This window comes from Myxocyprinus asiaticus, chromosome 44, assembly GCF_019703515.2.
Source record: "Myxocyprinus asiaticus isolate MX2 ecotype Aquarium Trade chromosome 44, UBuf_Myxa_2, whole genome shotgun sequence".
Classification (NCBI taxonomy): domain Eukaryota; kingdom Metazoa; phylum Chordata; class Actinopteri; order Cypriniformes; family Catostomidae; genus Myxocyprinus; species Myxocyprinus asiaticus.
The window spans coordinates 15,117,904-15,136,058 of NC_059387.1; the positions used below are offsets into that span (position 1 = coordinate 15,117,904).

The 18,155-nt window shown below is 36.9% G+C and overlaps 1 protein-coding gene across 1 annotated transcript in view; it reads right to left on the minus strand.

Moving 5' to 3' along the window:
* Positions 1–1,228: 1,228 nt before the first annotated feature.
* The window catches only part of LOC127434219 (POU domain, class 6, transcription factor 2-like), a 161,705-nt gene continuing 144,778 nt past the window's right edge, over positions 1,229–18,155 (minus strand). Inside the window, exons 7-9 of the mRNA XM_051686782.1 lie at positions 16,193–16,349; positions 12,808–12,976; positions 1,229–1,733 (exon numbers count right to left, since the gene is read on the minus strand). Coding sequence (XP_051542742.1) covers positions 1,229–1,733; positions 12,808–12,976; positions 16,193–16,349 — 831 coding nt within the window. The remainder of the gene's footprint in view (positions 1,734–12,807; positions 12,977–16,192; positions 16,350–18,155) is intronic.

The following is an 18,155-nucleotide window of genomic DNA, read 5'->3' on the forward strand; positions in this document are numbered from 1 at the left end:
AATTATGGGCTCAATGTCACTAGTATGCAGATTGCCACAGTATTTGGGACAATAGTTTCATTAAATTCAGTCAATTGGATCATTTTCTTCTAACACGTCCAAATTATTTTTTTTCTTTAATCTAAAGAAAGTTTTCCCAACTGACAAAATTGAGTTTAGCACAAAGAAAAGTGATTAAAAATATACAAATAACATAAGCACCAAAAACAAAAATAAAACACAGTCAAAAGACAAAAGATTCCTTGCATAACTCATGTGATCGGTATTTAAATTATTAAATTACCAGAATTATTTGAAAATTTTAAATACATTACATTTAGAGTGACAAGTAATGAAACTCTGGGCACACGAAAGAACAAAAATGGTTTGAGAATGCTCAGGCCAAGGTATGACACAGGTCCTTGGGCCAAAAAATGGTGTTCTTTGGCTAGGAGGCTTTGGCAATACCATAAAATAGTTTTTGAACACTGCTGCAACAAATGTGGATATCTATGTTCACTGCAAAATATAGATGTTTGTCCAATAACCCATTCCTCCCAAGTGCAGTCTTTTTAAATTAATGCTTTATGACACAGCAATAGACAACGGTCTTATCTGGAAAGCAGAAATGTAACAATGAAAAAACAAACAATCTTTGAATGAAATAAAAATGTCAAAGATATTTTTGAAACATGTGATTTCAATTTGGTGAAAGAGTACAATACATATTTACATGAAAACCCAAGTGATAAAATAAGACAAAGATTAAATGTCACACCCACCTACCCCACCACACAAATCTTTTTCTTTTTTAATTTTTTTTCCCCCAGTAAAAATATAAAAACACATTTACAATAAAAAATAAATAAATAAATAAATAATAATAAAAAAAAAAACATCAGGAATCCGATGCAACAAACTTTGGTAAGTAGTTTCTTCTTTACATCCTTGATTGAATTATGATCCTTGTTAATTCCAACTTAAGAGAACTCTTTCCCTTCACAAACTGCTTATGCATCAGTCCTCTTTAATATTCATTCTCATACAATTAATTTTTCTTGACTTTTTTGGTGTTTGCATTTGTTTCTCACTTGTGATGATAACACTGAAAATAGTTCATTTTTGCCTTTGTCGACAGTCCATCCAGTTGATGGTACTTTGAAAGTAATCGTCCAGGTCTTTAAGTCCAAAACATCAGAAGTTTCTACATTGTTCTGTATTTCTGTCATCGCTTAGATGTGGTGTCAAGTTAAGGATGCTCTTCCATGTTATCAATCAGAGGGTCCATAGCTGCAACTGGCCCAAGCTCCGGTTGCTTCAGTCGTTTTATAGTGTTTTTCAATGCTTGCCTCTTATTGCAGAACCAGACACGCACCACCTCGCGATCATAGTTTAGTTTCTCCGCGATTTCCGTCATCTCCTGACCGGAGGGATGAGTATTCTTCTCAAAGTGGCTGTTGAGGATTTCCAGGGCCTGTGGCGTGAAAGAGGTCCGGCGTTTGCGCTTCTTGGAGGGCTCGGTGCCGATAAACTCGGTCAGGTTCTGCATACCGGAGCGATGGCGGGCTTCCGCCTCGGCCATCCAGCGCTCCAGCACGGGCTTAATCTTCTGGGCGCTTTTTGGGGTGATGTCCAACTTCTCGAACCTGGCAGGATATAAAAGGCCAGGGTTCAGTTTACCTGTCAGACTGCTAGCTATAGTGTTCTCTTGGGCTTCCTGTGGTAGAAAAAAGTGGCTTCTCAGGATGGTGTGTCTGGGGGAGAATTGAGAGAGAACAAGCTTACTCATGTGCCCTGACTGGGTGAGGGGTTTCCTGTCTGACCCAGTTTCACATGAGGGGACTCTTGGTTCAAGTTGCCAGTGAGACAGAGAGTTTAATGGCCTCTACCGCATCACTTCAATGTTCCTTGAGGAGTTGCTTGCTAAGAAACTTAATTAATGTAAGACCAAAGAGTTACAATGTACAATCCAGTAAGCAATACAACAAATAATCTTATGTGTGTCAATTTTTTGACTCTCTGTTTCCAAGCTGCATTGAACCAAGAGGACTCTTCCATAGGTTGGTGCAAAAACAAGCAAGCTGCTGACTGCTATCATATAAAATAAATTTCATTTATTGGCCTTGCATTGTTCTTCTCTAGCTGATCTATATAATCAAATCCACATATGGTATTAGAAAATATTAGGAATTCTCTTTTTTGTGAATGATTTGAATACATATTTTCCAACTGGATAACACGAACATGCAATAAAAAATTAATAGCATTATTAATTCACAAATGGCTTAAATTATTCACTCAAATGCACACACATTTTAATACACTTCTCCAACTTTTCTCTTTTCCTTATGCGACCGATGCTCATTAAATGTTTAATGCTAATACATTTTCAACTTGACTTTTAAATATGTCTGCATGTTTATAGTCTCCAGGGAGGTAAATCACTGTAATCTTTAGTATTCAGTGTGTTAATTGCAGAAGGAACTAGCATTCAGACATTTTGCTTTCTGTACAAAAACAATAATGGAAAAATACATTTGGACACAGCAAACTGTTTTACACTTGTTTAAACTAAGAACTTAGTTTTGGATTAGTGCAAAATCTCACACAGCAGTTACTTGAACTACAAAAAGAAAAAAGAAAAAAACCTTAATGGTAATGTTTCAGTATGTTATGTGACTTTTTATGTGGGGTTTCACTGAATTATTGGAAATATTTTGAATCATGAGTGGTGAGTGGAAAGTGGAAAATGACCATTATGATGGCGCCGCGGATGGTTGCCTCGGTGTGGAGCTCCTCAGTTTTTTTTTTTTTTTTGTCCTGTGTTTAGTAATCTTTTTCCAATCAGTTTTAACAGAGAAGAACTGCTACACATTCGATAGCATGTACCAGACAATCTTTTCCCGGTTTTCGAATATTCAGATGTTTTGCTAGACATTTTAGTTGGAGGCGCAGCTCTGCTGTTCAAGAGACACAGGCGAGGGAGACGAGCTGATGCGCTGGTCAAACTCCGTTGGCACAGATTTCGAACAGCGCTGCCAAGTATTCACTTAGAGAATCTCCGCTCTCTTCCTAACAAAACGGACGAACTACATCTCCTCACCTACACAAACAAGGACTTTTCAACATCTGCTGCCTTGTGCTTCACAGAAACCTGGCTGAGTGAAGCCATTCCGGACAGCGCGTTACATCTGCCAGGCTTCCAGCTGTTCAGAGCGGATCGCATCGCGGAGTTATTGGGGAAAATGAGAGGTGGTGGAACATGCTTTTATATCAATGAAAGTTGGTGTACAGATGTAACAACGTTAAAGAGGATGTGCTGTCCTAATTTGGAAGCACTCTTTATTAACTGTAAGCCTTTCTACTTGCCGCGGGAGTTTTCCTCATTTATTCTGGTGAGTGTTTATATTGCGCCAAATGCGTTTGAACACAGCGCTGCAACAGCTGGCTGATCAAATCACAGACACGGAACAACAATACCCGGACTCAGTTATTATTATTCTTGGGGATTTTAACAAAGCAAATCTCACACATGAACTGCCCAAATACAAACAGCACATCACATGCCCCACCAGAGACAGAAATATACTGGATCACTGTTACACAACAATAAAGGATGCATATCGCTCTGTCCCTAGAGCAGCTTTGGGACTCTCTGATCACTGTCTGGTTCATCTTACAACCTACAGGCAGAAATTAAAATCAACAAAGCCAGTAGTAAGGACTGTAAAGAGATGGACCAATGAAGCAGAACGGGAACTACAAGCCTGCTTCGATTGAACGGATTGGAGTATTTTTGAGGCTGCAGCCACAGACCTGGATGAGCTCACAGATAGTGTTACATCATATATCAGTTTCTGTGAGGATATGTGCATTCCTACTAGGGCTTATTTAAAGTTCAACAATGACAAACTGTGGTTTACAGCAGAGCTCAGACAGCTTCGTCAGGCCAAAGAGGATGCTTACAGGGTTGGGGATAAAGTCTTGTACAATCAGGCCAGGAACACACTGAACAGGGAAATCAGAGTGGTTAAAAGAAGATACTCTGAGAAGCTGAAAAACAAGTTTTCAGCAAACGACCCTGCATCAGTGTGGAGTGGCAGGGAACCAACAACTGGCTGATGACCTGAATGTGTTCTACTGCAGATTTGAAAGGCCCAATCTCACACTCCACACCCACTCTGACCTTCACTTCACACAAACACCAACACCTCTTGCAACCCCCCTCCTCCCCCCTCCTCAACCTGCACTTAAGATCTGTGAAGATGATGTGAGCCGTGTCTTTCGGAAACAAAAGACGAGGAAGACTTCAGGCCCAGATGACGTCTCACCAGCGTGTCTTCGATCCTGTGCTAACCAGCTAGCCCCCATCTTCAAACAGATCTTCAATAGATCACTGGAGCAGTGTGAAGTCCCATGATGCTTCAAATGTTCAATCATTATTCCTGTCCCAAAGAAACCAAAAATCACAGGACTTATTGACTACAGACCTGTTGCCCTGAGGTCTGTGGTCATGAAATCATTTGAGAGACTGGTGTTGGCCCACCTGAAGAACATCACTGGACCCTTTCTAGATCCCCTTCAATTTGCTTATCGAGCAAACAGGTCTGTGGATGATGCAGTCAACATAGGACTGCATCATATCCTGCAACATCTGGACAGACCAGGGACATATACAAGGATCTTTTTTGCGGACTTCAGTTCAGCTTTCAACACCATCATCCCAGCTATACTCCAGAATAAATTACACCAACTCTCTGTTCCCATGTCTATCTGTCAGTGGATTACCAGCTTTCTGATGGACAGGCAGCAGCTTGTGAGACAGGGGAAACTCACTTCTAGCACCTGTACAATCAGCACTGGTGCCCTCCAGGGATGTGTGCTCTCCCCACTACTCTTCTCCCTCTACACCAATGACTGCATCGCCAAGGACCCCTCTGTCAAGCTCCTGAAGTTTGCAGACGACACCACTGTCATTGGCCTCATCCGAGATGACGATGAGTCTGCATACAGAAGGGAGGTTGAACAGCTGGCTGTCTGGTGCAGTCAAATCAACCTTGAGCTGAACACACTCAAAAAGGTGGAGATCATTGTGGACTTTAGGAGAAACACCCCAACACTGACCCCCCTCACCATTCTAAACAGCACTGTGGCAGCAGTGGAGTCATTCAGGTTCCTGGGCACTACCATCTCACAGGACCTGAAGTGGGAGACTCCACTGTGAAAAAGGCCCAGCAGAGGTTGTACTTCCTTCGCCAGCTGAGGAAATTCAACCTGCCACAGGCGCTGCTGATACAGTTTTACTCAGCAGTCATTGAGTCTGTCCTCTGCACTTCAATAACTGTCTGGTTTGGTTCAGCTACGAAATCAGACATCAGAAGACTACAAAGGAGAGGATTATTGGTTGCACCCCCATCCCCTCCCCCACTTCAAGAACTATACACTTCCAGAGTGAGGAAAAAGGCTGGAAAAATCACTCTGGACCCCACTCACCCTGCCCACTACCTTTTTGAACTGTTGCCTTCTGGCCGACGCTTCAGAGCTCTGAGCACCAGAAACGTCAGGCACAGGAACAGGTTTTTCCCTCAGGCTATCCACCTCATGAACAGTTAAATTGCTCCATTGAGCAATAACTATGTGCCATACACAGTTTAGTCTTTCTTATATTTATCCAAAGCATCCAACCTCTTCTGCCATTACATTCCTCTGTATGTGTCTGTCACTATTTTTGAACAATAAACAATCATGTTACTCTGTTAGGTCGCCACTTAAAGTCAGCATGAAATGAAAATTCACCCTATCTGTTTTCTAAATGCATGTTATTGATATTATTGTGAACGATTCATCCATGCATATGTTTTTTTTTTTGTTTTGTTTTTTTACCTCGTAATCTTTAATCAAAATGTCATAACTCTATCTTGCGGTGAAACGACATCTCTCTGGTGACGTATGCAGGACTTCTCCAATCATTTAGTCCACTTAAAACCTGCCCCTTTCTTATTGAGTTGAACGAAGCATCAATCGCATGTTAGTGAAGATGGCATGGTGTATTTTCGGCTGTTTTCCTCCAAAACTATCGTTCTTTAACCCAAACTTCCTTGGTTACAGGTCAGCTGTCTTGAATTTAAATTTCGAATGAGGAGGAATAACGCCGAATTCGCGATTGTGTTCGAGACATTTCACACCTGATTTGCTGAGGTGATCACTAATGAATACAATGCATCAGATGCCTCTGGAGTTTATTTATATTTTTAAAAGCAGTTTTCTTGGGATGCCCAGCATGAGTAAGTGTTTTTTTAGTGTATTGTTATTCAAAACGTTAAAATATGGTTATCTTTTACTCACTCATTTTTCAACTGCTACAGCATATTCGTAACCAAAGATTCGCGATGTACTTGTGCGTTTATGCTGTCAGTTTGATCATAAATGTGTTGAGATCGCTGCTCAATTTCACAGATAACCGGCTCTGACTCGAGCAGTACGGTGCAGGGTAGTGAGTGTCCACTGCAAACTCGCATTCAGATCTGGCTCTGTTCCGCTATGCAATGCCCATATTTTCACAATCCAATCAACAACCAATGGATAAACTTAAATACTCACCCTACATTTGTTTCTTGTTTGATAAGCTGTTTCACTCAGAAATATGTCACAATACGGAAGTAAAGTCGGTCGCAACTTCCGTTTCATGCCGACTTTAATGGGGTCATGACATACCTTTTTTTATTATTTTAAAGTTCATTGAGGTTCACATATAATATTAGTAAAGTGTTTTGCATAAAAAAAACATATATTTGTAAAATATGATAATTTTCCACCCTCATTCTTACCCTCTGTCAGAAACGCTCGGTTTTGATGCTGCTTCTCCTTTAAGACTTGACATTAACTGCCCACTGTTATGACTGGCACTCTGCTCTTGACTGACCTGCTCTCTCATTACCATCTCACTGCTTACCACTACTGGGCGGAGCTTCGGAAGTGATTTAAGTTAAAGTAGGCACTGATGTGTTGTTGTGGAGGTGGTCAGATGCAAATGTCTCCCACAGTGTAGAGAACGAATCGTTTTGGCAACTCTGTTTCAACAAATGCTCTTTTTGCAGTGAGGAGAAAGTTTGAAGTTCTGAAACTTACAATAGGTTTTTGTAAATTTATATCAGTCCATTACTACTTTTGTACAAAAAACTGTTTTGGGTCATCACTTGATGTTCAATGTAAAATCTGGGTCCTGAAGCAGCATTGCTGGGAACCCTTAAAGCCTGTGTTAACCACACCAGCTGCAGAGTACAGTTATAAAACATCCATAAACAAAGCTTTTGTCTCCACTGACTCCACTGAATACAGTTGTGTCTCACACATGCTTTAATGGAGAGATGTCTGAGTGAGTTCCCTAACCTGCACTCCATTCCGACACACGGACATCTGCCTAACAGACAGAGAAAAGCCCAGCTGAGAGGTGAACTATTGCTCTCTGAAACAACACAGTCTCTTTTGGTCCTGAACTCTTGGACAGGCTCCTGTGAGGAGGCCTTTGATGGAATCTTAACTGGCATTTGAAAAGACGCCTGAAGCGGGGGGCAAAGGCCCTTGTTCTCCAAGGTCCTCTAATCATGAGGGATGTTTTTAGGCACAAAGATGAGTGACAGCAGCCTGTTAAATGCAGCTGAGCAGGAAACAATACCAAAGCCAAGACATATTGAGATGATATGATTTATTTATTAATTCATACTATTGCATTTGTTAATTTTAAATCCTGTTTTCTCCAACCAGATCAGAAACAAGCCAAAACATTTTGGTTTCAGGCTAGACAGGAAAAGACACAGGAGAGCATATAATGATGCTAATGTAGGTGGACTAGGAAAAAGAATCAAGAAAAATTAAGTTTATTGGAACTCCTTATCATAGTCGGACAAAATATTATTTGTCTGTTTAAATTTTTTGTTCATGTATTGAATTATTTTAATTCAAAATTTTGTACATAAGGAGTTCAAAAATAACGATTTGAAAGAAAGTAGGGGAGTAAAGGTCGTAATGCTGAGACTATTATTTTTGGTGTCTGCAATTTACCCTCCAAAATTTGTTCAAACTACTGAAATTTCTTAACGAAAGTAATTAACTAATCTCACATGTTTTTTCAACAATTAAAAGTGCCAACAGGCAAAATACCAGATGAATGCTGAAATAAATGTTTTACATCAGATTGCATTTAAATATACATGTACTATATCTCTCAGCCACCAAGCACTCTATGCTCAACAGCAGTGTTTTTAAATTTTAAATGCTGTTGATCATGTAAATCAGCGTTTCAATTACTTGCCGCTTATTGCGAAGTCACGCCCATTTGAGAGCTCAACCAACCATCATATAGAGAAGCCAGACTTCCAGGCGGGACAAAAATACACTGATTGAAAGCCCAAATGTCCAAAAGGCACTCAGATGCTTCAATGCAAATAGCTCATGAAGCTCCCTTAGACCCCCAGAGATGCAAGGCGTTTGGGGCGGGACCAAAAATGACACGTTTAGAGCCTCTCGTCCATTGAACATAGATCTTTTGTGCCATTGACTCGAATGGAACAAGAATCTACTACAGACTCCCAATGAAGTATGGTTTTAATGGGGCTCTATGGGTCTTGCATTAACGTCTATGGACATATTTATGTAGTAATAAGCGGATTGCATTACTCACAGTGAATTATGAACAACGCAATAGTGATGTGTTATGTTTTACACTTTTATTAGTTAAAATCTTGAAGTACTGAATATTGAGTGTTATGAATATAACATCGGCCTCAGTGTACTTCTAATGTTGTTAAGTTATACATTTATTTGGCACAACTAATGACTGCTAATGGCAATGTCACAGATGTTTGAGGCAATATTTCAAAGGTTAAGGATAAAAATGTTCCCAATGAAAGAACAAAAATCAAAAAGTGTTACAATTATCCCTGTGTCTTCCCTAATGTTTCAAAAGATGTCTGGTTAGGAGCAGTTACATGGAAGTGAATACAACCTAATGGTGAATACAGAAGCAGTAGGAAAGTAAGTATGATTAAATATATATATACAGTCATGTTAAGCAGCTCTTCTGCTTAATTTGTTGTGCAAATTATAGATGGCAGCTTACCAGCCTGAACATGAATCATTGATGGGAATCCAGTGTTTTAGTGTGGATTAATGTTGTAAATCCACACGGCTTAAAAGAGGAAAAACGATTTCCATCTCGCAATTATGTGATGATATGACATCGTATAAGCGTCCATGGGCAGCGCTGCATGCTAAAGAGGGCTCGTAGAGAGAGTCGCTGTGTATCGTGCTGTGTAAAAGGAGGAAAATTCAATTTGTCGCACTGAGAACAAGGATAGTGTATTTAACTGATTTAAACAAATGATGCAGCAAATCATTATAATAATAAGATTTACACTTTATGTAAAATCCTCCAGGATGGATTGAGCAGTTAAATTTAAATGCACAGTTGGGTCAAAAGACTGAGACTGTATTGTGGTCATGCTAGAATAACATAGATCATCAGGTTTTGCACAAACTTGAGGAGTCCATGCCAGTTCGAGAACTTTTCACTGATATTGTAATGCTAATCCTATAATTTGTAATGAAATGCTTTGTATTAAATCAGAAAAATGCAAAATAGAGAAGTGGTCTCAGACATTTGGACCACACTTTTGATATTACTCTAGATAAAGAGAATAAGGAGAATGCTTTTTTATTTAAGTTTTCATTGTATTGATGGCAAAAAAAAAAAAAAAAAAAAAAAAATTACATCAGTCATACTGAATTGTTCTGGCTTTAATAATGACCCTTGCCTCTGATCAGCTTGACGATTCACCTTTGTGATTGTTCAGACGAACCAATAAGGCTTTTTCCCAGAGTGAACTATGAGATCGGACAAGATAGAGACATCTGTCAGGCCGAGTTTCACTGAGCAAAGACAATAAGGGCCCCAAGAGCTCACACACTCACGAGCAAAACACGTTCACCTCTTTCCCCTTTTGTCTCTCCTGATGTTAACTAAACTAAAGCATGTGAAGTCTGCCTTTAAAGGCAAAAACACTCTGCACACTGTCATGTCCAATGTCATAGAAATGAACAAATAATGACAAAGAAATCCCCCTTGCTTTCTGAAAAGATGAAAGAATGCTTATAGAATAAAAACATCCTGTTTATTTTGGAAACTAATGGTGTTTAATGTATGCTATACATATCTAAATAATGCATGGGGCTTAATATTTCATGCATGATTTTTTAAGACTTTCCGCACTTGTTTGAAGCTTCATAAGGAATTCCCTTACTCTCCCTTCACTGAGCAATTTCAGGCTTTGACGGTCGTTCGTTGCTGAAATGATAAAATTTTAAAAAGCGTATGACGGCCGTGTGTCAGATAAACTCAGGTGTCTCATCAGGCGAGGCATAAGCATTTGACAATTCACTGCATTAAAAGAAAAAAATAAACAGGAAACTCAGAACAGAAAACTGTTGACAAGTGGCAAATGGTTTTATTATGACACTCAGAAAAGTCGGTATTGGATGGTCAAATAGCTCATTCAGAGCTATGAAATTTTTTTTTATTTTGTTTAACCATAGACCCACAACACTTACTTAGTTTACTAATTTTAACCACTAATAATTCTAAACATAAATAACTTATATTGGCATTATATTGGCGTTCATTTTCTATTATAGCATAATTTAATGTACAGCTGCTTTGAAACAACGCCTGTTGTGAAAGGCGCTATACAAAATAAATGTGTGTGTTTTTATTATTATTATTATTATTATTATTATTAATAAAATATTATTTTACGTTTTCAAGAAGGTCCTGTAGGGACTGTAGACTGATACATTAAACATTTTGGATGTTTATATTCTATATATTTCAAAACTTACTTTCTAAAGGTAGTCCATTAATAATCTGTTAATAAAAGTTTTTATTAATTAATTAGGCCCCCTAATTAGCCCCCCCACCACTATCCCCCTGAGTTTTGTACGGTTGAAAACTCCTGATTTAGAGTATTGTTCATATGATTTTACTTTTACTATTGAAGGTGCAGTAATCGCACTAGTGTTTGAGGATATATCCTTACTGTACCTGTTCTTATTTATATCTATGAGTTGAAAAGATTTGCATGATCAGACATGACATGTTCTGTAAATGCAATCTGATATCATCTTTGTCCCATTTTTGATAAAAACAAGTAACTGCCGAGGTCTTTAAAATGAGTAGCAGAATTTGTGCTCTTATGAAGTTAAATATTTAATTTATAATGCTACATAATGTCCTAGTCTATGACCAAATCCATGTCGTTGTTGCACTGTGGAACTCAGCGTTTTATTAAAGGTCTGTCGAGTTCCTTTCAGCTAAATGTCATGTGGATACATGGCAATGGCCCTTAGAAATGATTAAGTGGTTTAAGTGCTTCTTGTAATACCACAGCTGATGTATTTTACATAAGTAACTTAATTTTCTCATATAGAAAGGGGCAAGAGAGAGTTCAGACAGGCAGAGACTGAAGAAAAAAAAACAAAAAAAAAAAACAAATTGATGTATCTGACATACATTTCACATATTGTAAATATTGAATATTCTCGTTAATGTCTTAATTATTTGTGGTTAAATATAAATAGGGCACTACTGGCATGTAGACCTGAGTGCTGACAATTTTGTCTGCCTGGTTCAGGTTTGTACAGTAATGTTTTGACTAATTGGTGACTGTTCAGTAACATCAGTCAAGATAAGGTGCAGGGGTGTGCAGCAAAACCATTATCTGTATCTGTATCTGTATCTGTTGCTCTGGCAAAATGATCTGTTTCTGTATCTGTATTTAAATAGAACCTGATGTAGGTGTAATATAAACCAGAAGTGCACAAAACTAAATTATAATTATTATTAGGTAATTATTATTTAATTATATTATTTTTAAATTATTTATTTCTTACCAAATTAAGCTGAATACGTAGGCTACAGTAACTGTGGAATATGTTGTAAACTGTGAATTCTCATCGTACTTCTGAGATTAATATATGCTGTTTATATCTGTGCATAACAATGTTTATTCCAGAGGCACGAGATGTCAAGCAGTTGTAAAATATCAACACACATTTTGCAGTGAATATCAAATTCAAATACAAACGTTAAAAAAATGAGGATATATCAATAAATAAAATATAAAATATTGCTTTATCCTTGTGCTTATGGAATAATCAGTCAAACTAATATTTTTTCTATTATTTGAAAGAACTCGTTATATGCTTTGAAGCCATTATTCGTACCTTTCCGAATAAGGTATTCGGCTTCAGGCACATCCCTAGTAAGTTGATATTGGCCTTTGTAGAAGGATTCTTTTTCTTCAATAGTTTTATTATTATCTGCTATTTCAAACTACAAACCCAATTCTGAATGCCTCAAATGACAAATGCTGGATGATGGAATTACTCAGCAGAAAAATGCCTTTAGCTAGTCATAGAATGATCATAAAATATACACTACATGACCAAAAGTAAGTGGTCACCTGAACCCCACATGTACATTTGATTGTTGAAAATGTCATTTTATATCCATGGGCATTGATAGGCAGTTGGTCCTCCCTTTGCTACTAAAACAGGCTTCTGGAAAGTCTTTCCACTTGATATTGGAAAATGGTTGCAGGGATTTGTTCCCACTCAGACAAGAGCATCAGTGATGGCTGTAGCCGGAATAGCCAAATTATTTCATTAGAAGCGTGTATCCACATACTTTTGGCCTTGCAGTGTAAAGGCTATGTATTTACATTTATCTTTTACTATGTCTCTATTCTCTATCTGGTAGCTTTTAGACCTCCATACCTGCAGATGGCAGACTGGCTGTAGGCGGGGCCTTCAGTTGCACTGAGAGCCTGGCCCACCTGAGTTTGAGTCAGACCCAGAGACAGCCGGCGAATTTTAAATGCTTTGGCGAATTCTCGAATCTCCTCCAGGTTTACACCATCCACCTCACTGGCGGCAGTCTGAGGATCTATAAAACAGCAGAAAAGAACAAAGCTCATACTCTCTATTCACACTGCTTATTACATTGAAAACAATGCAAGGCTACTATTTTTCCTGTTCTTTTTGTCTGGTACTAAAACAATACTGACATTGAAGACATTCCAGGTATTTCGATTGCTGCTCAAAAGATAAGAAAAGATTTCACAAAGGAATTTGAGGGTCATTTTTTCCAATATCTTCCAATAATTTAATTAACTTCTTTTTACAATATGACTCTGTGAAGAATTACTAACTCCTATTCATCCGTTATTCCTGTATTATTCTCAAACTATTAACTGATCCTTTTTTTGCTTTAAATTCTTCTCCCTGCCCAGTAGGGGGCCGTATGCATGAAGAATGTGAATCACCAAAAACATAAAACAATAATGTGCAAGTGATCTGTTTTTCACCCACACCTATCATATTGCTTCTGAAGACATAGATTTAACCACTGGAGTCGTATGGATTACTTTTATGCTGACTTATGTGATTTTTGGAGCTTCTAAATTTTGACACCCATTCACTTGCATTATATGGACCAAAAAAGCTGAGAAATTCTTCTAAAAATCTTCATTTCAGTTCAGTAGATGAAAGAAAGTCATACACATCTTGGATGGCATACGTGTGAGTAAATGATGAGATAATTTTCATTTTGGTTGAAATATTTCTTTAACAAAGTGCTATGCAGAGGTTCAATTGTTGTTTACTTGAATTTAGTCAAGGTAAGAATGCACTTGAGGTTCAATTGTTTCAAGACAGCACTTTGATTTTTCATTTTGTGGTCTAATTTGGTTAATAAAATGCGATTGGGTGTTGTACATCACTGCCAGGTGGCCTTGCATCCTTCTTACATAAGAAAAGTTTGGTTGACTGAATAATTCATTGAAGTCATTATGAATGAATTATAAAAAGTATCCATCAGTCAAATATAAATAAAAATAAAAATCTATTGAACCAGCACCTTGTCATTCCTCATAGGCAAATCAGATGATGAAATTTAGCTAAGATCGTGAACTTGGTCTGAACAAACTCAAATCAAATGTACGTTTTGTGTTTTCAACTATAATAATGATTTGTGACAAACTGTATGAAGGCAAAAAAGTACCAGAGAAATACACTGACAGGTACCTTTTTAGATGTCAAAATGCCTTATGTCATTTGTGTTCATTGCTGAACAGTTAAAATGAATTCCCTTTTAATAATATTACTATATTAAGGAATCAGACCCAAACAGAACAACTGTGAGCCAATCCTTTCATGCATATTCAGCCTTAACAAAGCCTGACAGTGTGATCAGGCATTGTTATGGCTTTTTTATCTTTTTAAAAATAAAATACCAGTACAAAACATATTTGTAAAATGTCAGATGCATATGGTCCTTGAAAGTATAGCATATTCCAACTGAGCTGAACACTTTTTAGTCTTTTAAGGCTGTGGGGCCAGTCAGACTTTTTTCCTCCATTCAAAACATGTTCTGGGGAATTAGCGTCAGCCAAAGACATCACCACAAACACAATGTGGCATGGAGAGCTAGGCCACGGCTGTAAACTGATTAAATGAATAGACAGGGTTGGGAGGGTTACTTTTGAATTGTATTCCACTACAGATTACAGAATGCATGCTGTAAAATGTAATTTGTAACATATTCCGTTAGATTGCTCAAGGTCAGTAACGTATTCTAAATACTTTGGATTACTTCTTCAGCACTGGTAGATTTTTTCACTTGTTTTGACTATAAAAACTCTACCAGTACAGTAAGACAAAATACACATGTTAAAAATACATTCCCTGAAAAACATAAATATCTTATGCAGTGTTGTTTCTAAAACAAGATAAATCAAATTGATCTTGTTTTAAGGATTTTTAAATATTTTTACAGGAAAACAATGCAAAAATTACTATCAAGAATATGATTTTTTCCCTAATATCAAAGGTCTTACTAAAAAAAAGAAATTATGATATAACGTGAATTTTCTTGATAAAAAATATGATCGTGCCTGGTAACATGTGCATGTAAAATGGCTAGAAATAACATTTTAGCTTAGCGTAAAGCTGACAGTTTATTTCTATTTTTTCTGCTCCAAACTTACTTCAAACTTACTTCTCTGTCTGCTCGTATGAATGTAACACATCATAAGAAAGTGTTTCACCGCTGTTCAAATGCACTTTAGATCGCATCATTTATATGTATAAATGTTTTCCATTCGAAAGGATTAAATATTAAATGAAACAAATGACAATAAAATGCAAAGTAATCTCTTCAGTAATCAAAATACTTTTAGAATGTAACTGTATTCTAATTACCAATGATTTAAATTGTAACTGTAGTGGAATACAGTTACTTATATTTAGTATTTTAAATACGTAATCCCTTTACATGTATTCCGTTTCTCCCCAACACTGTGAATAGAGAATGCTAATGGGTATTATATATGTTTTGAACAAATAATAATAATAATAATAACAATAATTATAATAATAATAATACAGTTTTTAAAGGGCTGGCCTGGCTTTTACAGGCTGGAGGGAGTGATTTATATGTGGTGCTTCTGGAGGCCAAAGCCACTGTAAACTCAGCCTTCCATTCATTAGCTAGATGACAGAATAATAAAATACAAATCTGATAAAAGCAGAATGAAAAGAGAGTTGATTTTCTGGGGGGAGATACAATGACCTTTTATGAGTAAAGTCTAGAAGCAAAATGTTAACTGCCCCCTTTGTCGATTTGCTAGAATTTTGTTAATACTTATATTACATGAACACTTCTTAAGATTATGATTATGATTTTTTTTTTTACATGCCACAATAAGCACGTGTACAGCACCAATTTTTATAGTGCTAGAGTACAGTGTTTACGGTTTTCAAGAAAATCAACTGGCAAATGGTTTACATAATTGTCTCTGCATATTAAATTGGGATGGGAGAACGTTTTTAACATTGAAAAGGTAACACACTTTAGCTTTAAAAAGATATTGTCCCCTTACATAGCTTCAATGTCTTTAGCTATGTTTTCGTAATAGTGTGTAGTGTGCTAACTACCTTTTCAGAAAGTTAGCTTGGCTGTGGTTTAAATACTTTGAATTTTGAGAAGCTTGTAGCTTTGGAAGCTACAGTTTTAAAGTAGCTTCACCAACACTAGGTAAAGATGGATCAAGTGTTAGCATGGCTACCGCTGCTAACATGTAGAGATGCAGTGGACACTCACTGCTGACTAGCTGTCCAACGCTGAGAGCCGAGGAGGAAGATGATGATGTTGAGGAGGAGGAAGAGGCCTGGCGGAGGGGGCTTTGACTGTGGGGCATACGGAGCAGACTCGGCTGAGACACAGGAGGAGCTTGCGGAGTCTGAGCGGCCTGCGGCAACTGTGAATAAACACAATGTGAATAACATTCTTCTTTTAACTGAAGACTACAAGTGGCTTTGACTTATGTATATACAGTATATTAGAAGTAATAACCAGTAATAATAACAATAACATCAACAACATCAATCATATTATTAATAATAATAATAATAATAATAATAACAATAAAATTAATAATAATAATAATAATAATAAATGCATGAATATTTACTGGTATACTGGAATATAATACTGGTGCATTAAGTGGGTAGTTTAAGACTAGATTTTGGAATACCAATGTTTTTTATGCCTTAAAAAGTATACTATTGTTTTATTTCAGAAATTATTACAAAGTCATAAAATGATTACGTTTTAATTCAAATGTTTTGGTGAGTTCATAATGTAATACATTTCTCATAATTTAAAAACATTATACATGTTATTACAATATGAGCTCAAGATTTTATTAAGTTTTGAGAAAATTATTACATTATGAACATTTTATTACATCAATAATGTAATACTTATTACGTAATGTGCAGTTATTCCATTATGAGTTGCTACATGGTGCAGTCGGAATTACCTTAATTGTGAGATTCAGAGTTGTAAAAATTGTTCACATCTTTGTAGAACTCGATATTACAATTTGTACACTTGGAATTCTATGTAGGCTACAACTTGACCATCATGATGTCATGTAAAAAGAACCAAAATGGCAACTTTTATTCTAAAATATTCTGCAAGTTCACACAGAAGTGAATTAATGATATTATGTTGTGATTAAATTAGTTCTGTCAGTTGATTAAAATAGAGGTCTGCATTCCTGGAGAAATCCCACAGGACCCGCAGGAATCGATTAAGGCGATAGTGGACAAAACAGTTCATCTAGAGTTGTGGACAGGATTGGGCAGTCAGAGAATAGCCTGAAAAATCAGATGTGGATATTTATTTATTTTTATTAATGAATGAATGCAAAAAAAAAAAAAAAAAAAAAAAAAACTGTAACTATTATTTTATTTTAGAACAAATTAATTTTTTGATAACAATAAACAGAAAATGTACCATAAAAATGTGCACACATGTCCTGTCATCAAAGTATGTGAAACTCGGACTAGAAAAAAACAGTCCCGTGCAGACCTCTGCGCAGATTAAAATATTTAATCACAATTAATTGTACAATATTTCATAGTTAATCGTAATTAATCACAGATTTAGAAAGAGCTTAAATTTGACTCCATATATACAAATTTTCCTGTCAATATGCATTTAGTTCCTTCTTAGAAAATATATTTGTTAAATACTCAGTATTCCACAATGTAAAGATAGCGCCAATTCAAGTAAGATTAAATGTTTTCCAAAGTCTAAGTGGGAGGTTGACTAATTGAAAGAACTAGTCCTCATGGGTTGAGTATTCATTGCAATGGGCATAAAATCTAAAACAATGTCATCCTCCACAATTTTAATCATGGTCATTCACTTTGCTACAGCAATCGTGAAGTCACATTCACATGATTCGCACCATTTTGGACTCCACACGAAAAGCGCTGGTCTGTTTTGCTCAGAGTGCTGGCACTGCGTGCACATAAATTAAACTCCATCCGAATTGTCCGTAAAGACCAAAATGCAACACGGTGCCGGGAAAATGCTGATGCTTCACTACAGTGAGTCCTGTGAATGCAACTTTTCACAGGATCCATCTGGGTTTGTTTTGTACAAAAAATACAGTCAAGATGTCTTTTCTTCATCACTTGATCACTGACACAGAATCATTGTTGTGTGTCGTGTTGTGGTGTGTGCAACAGTGTAATGACCCCACACACATTGC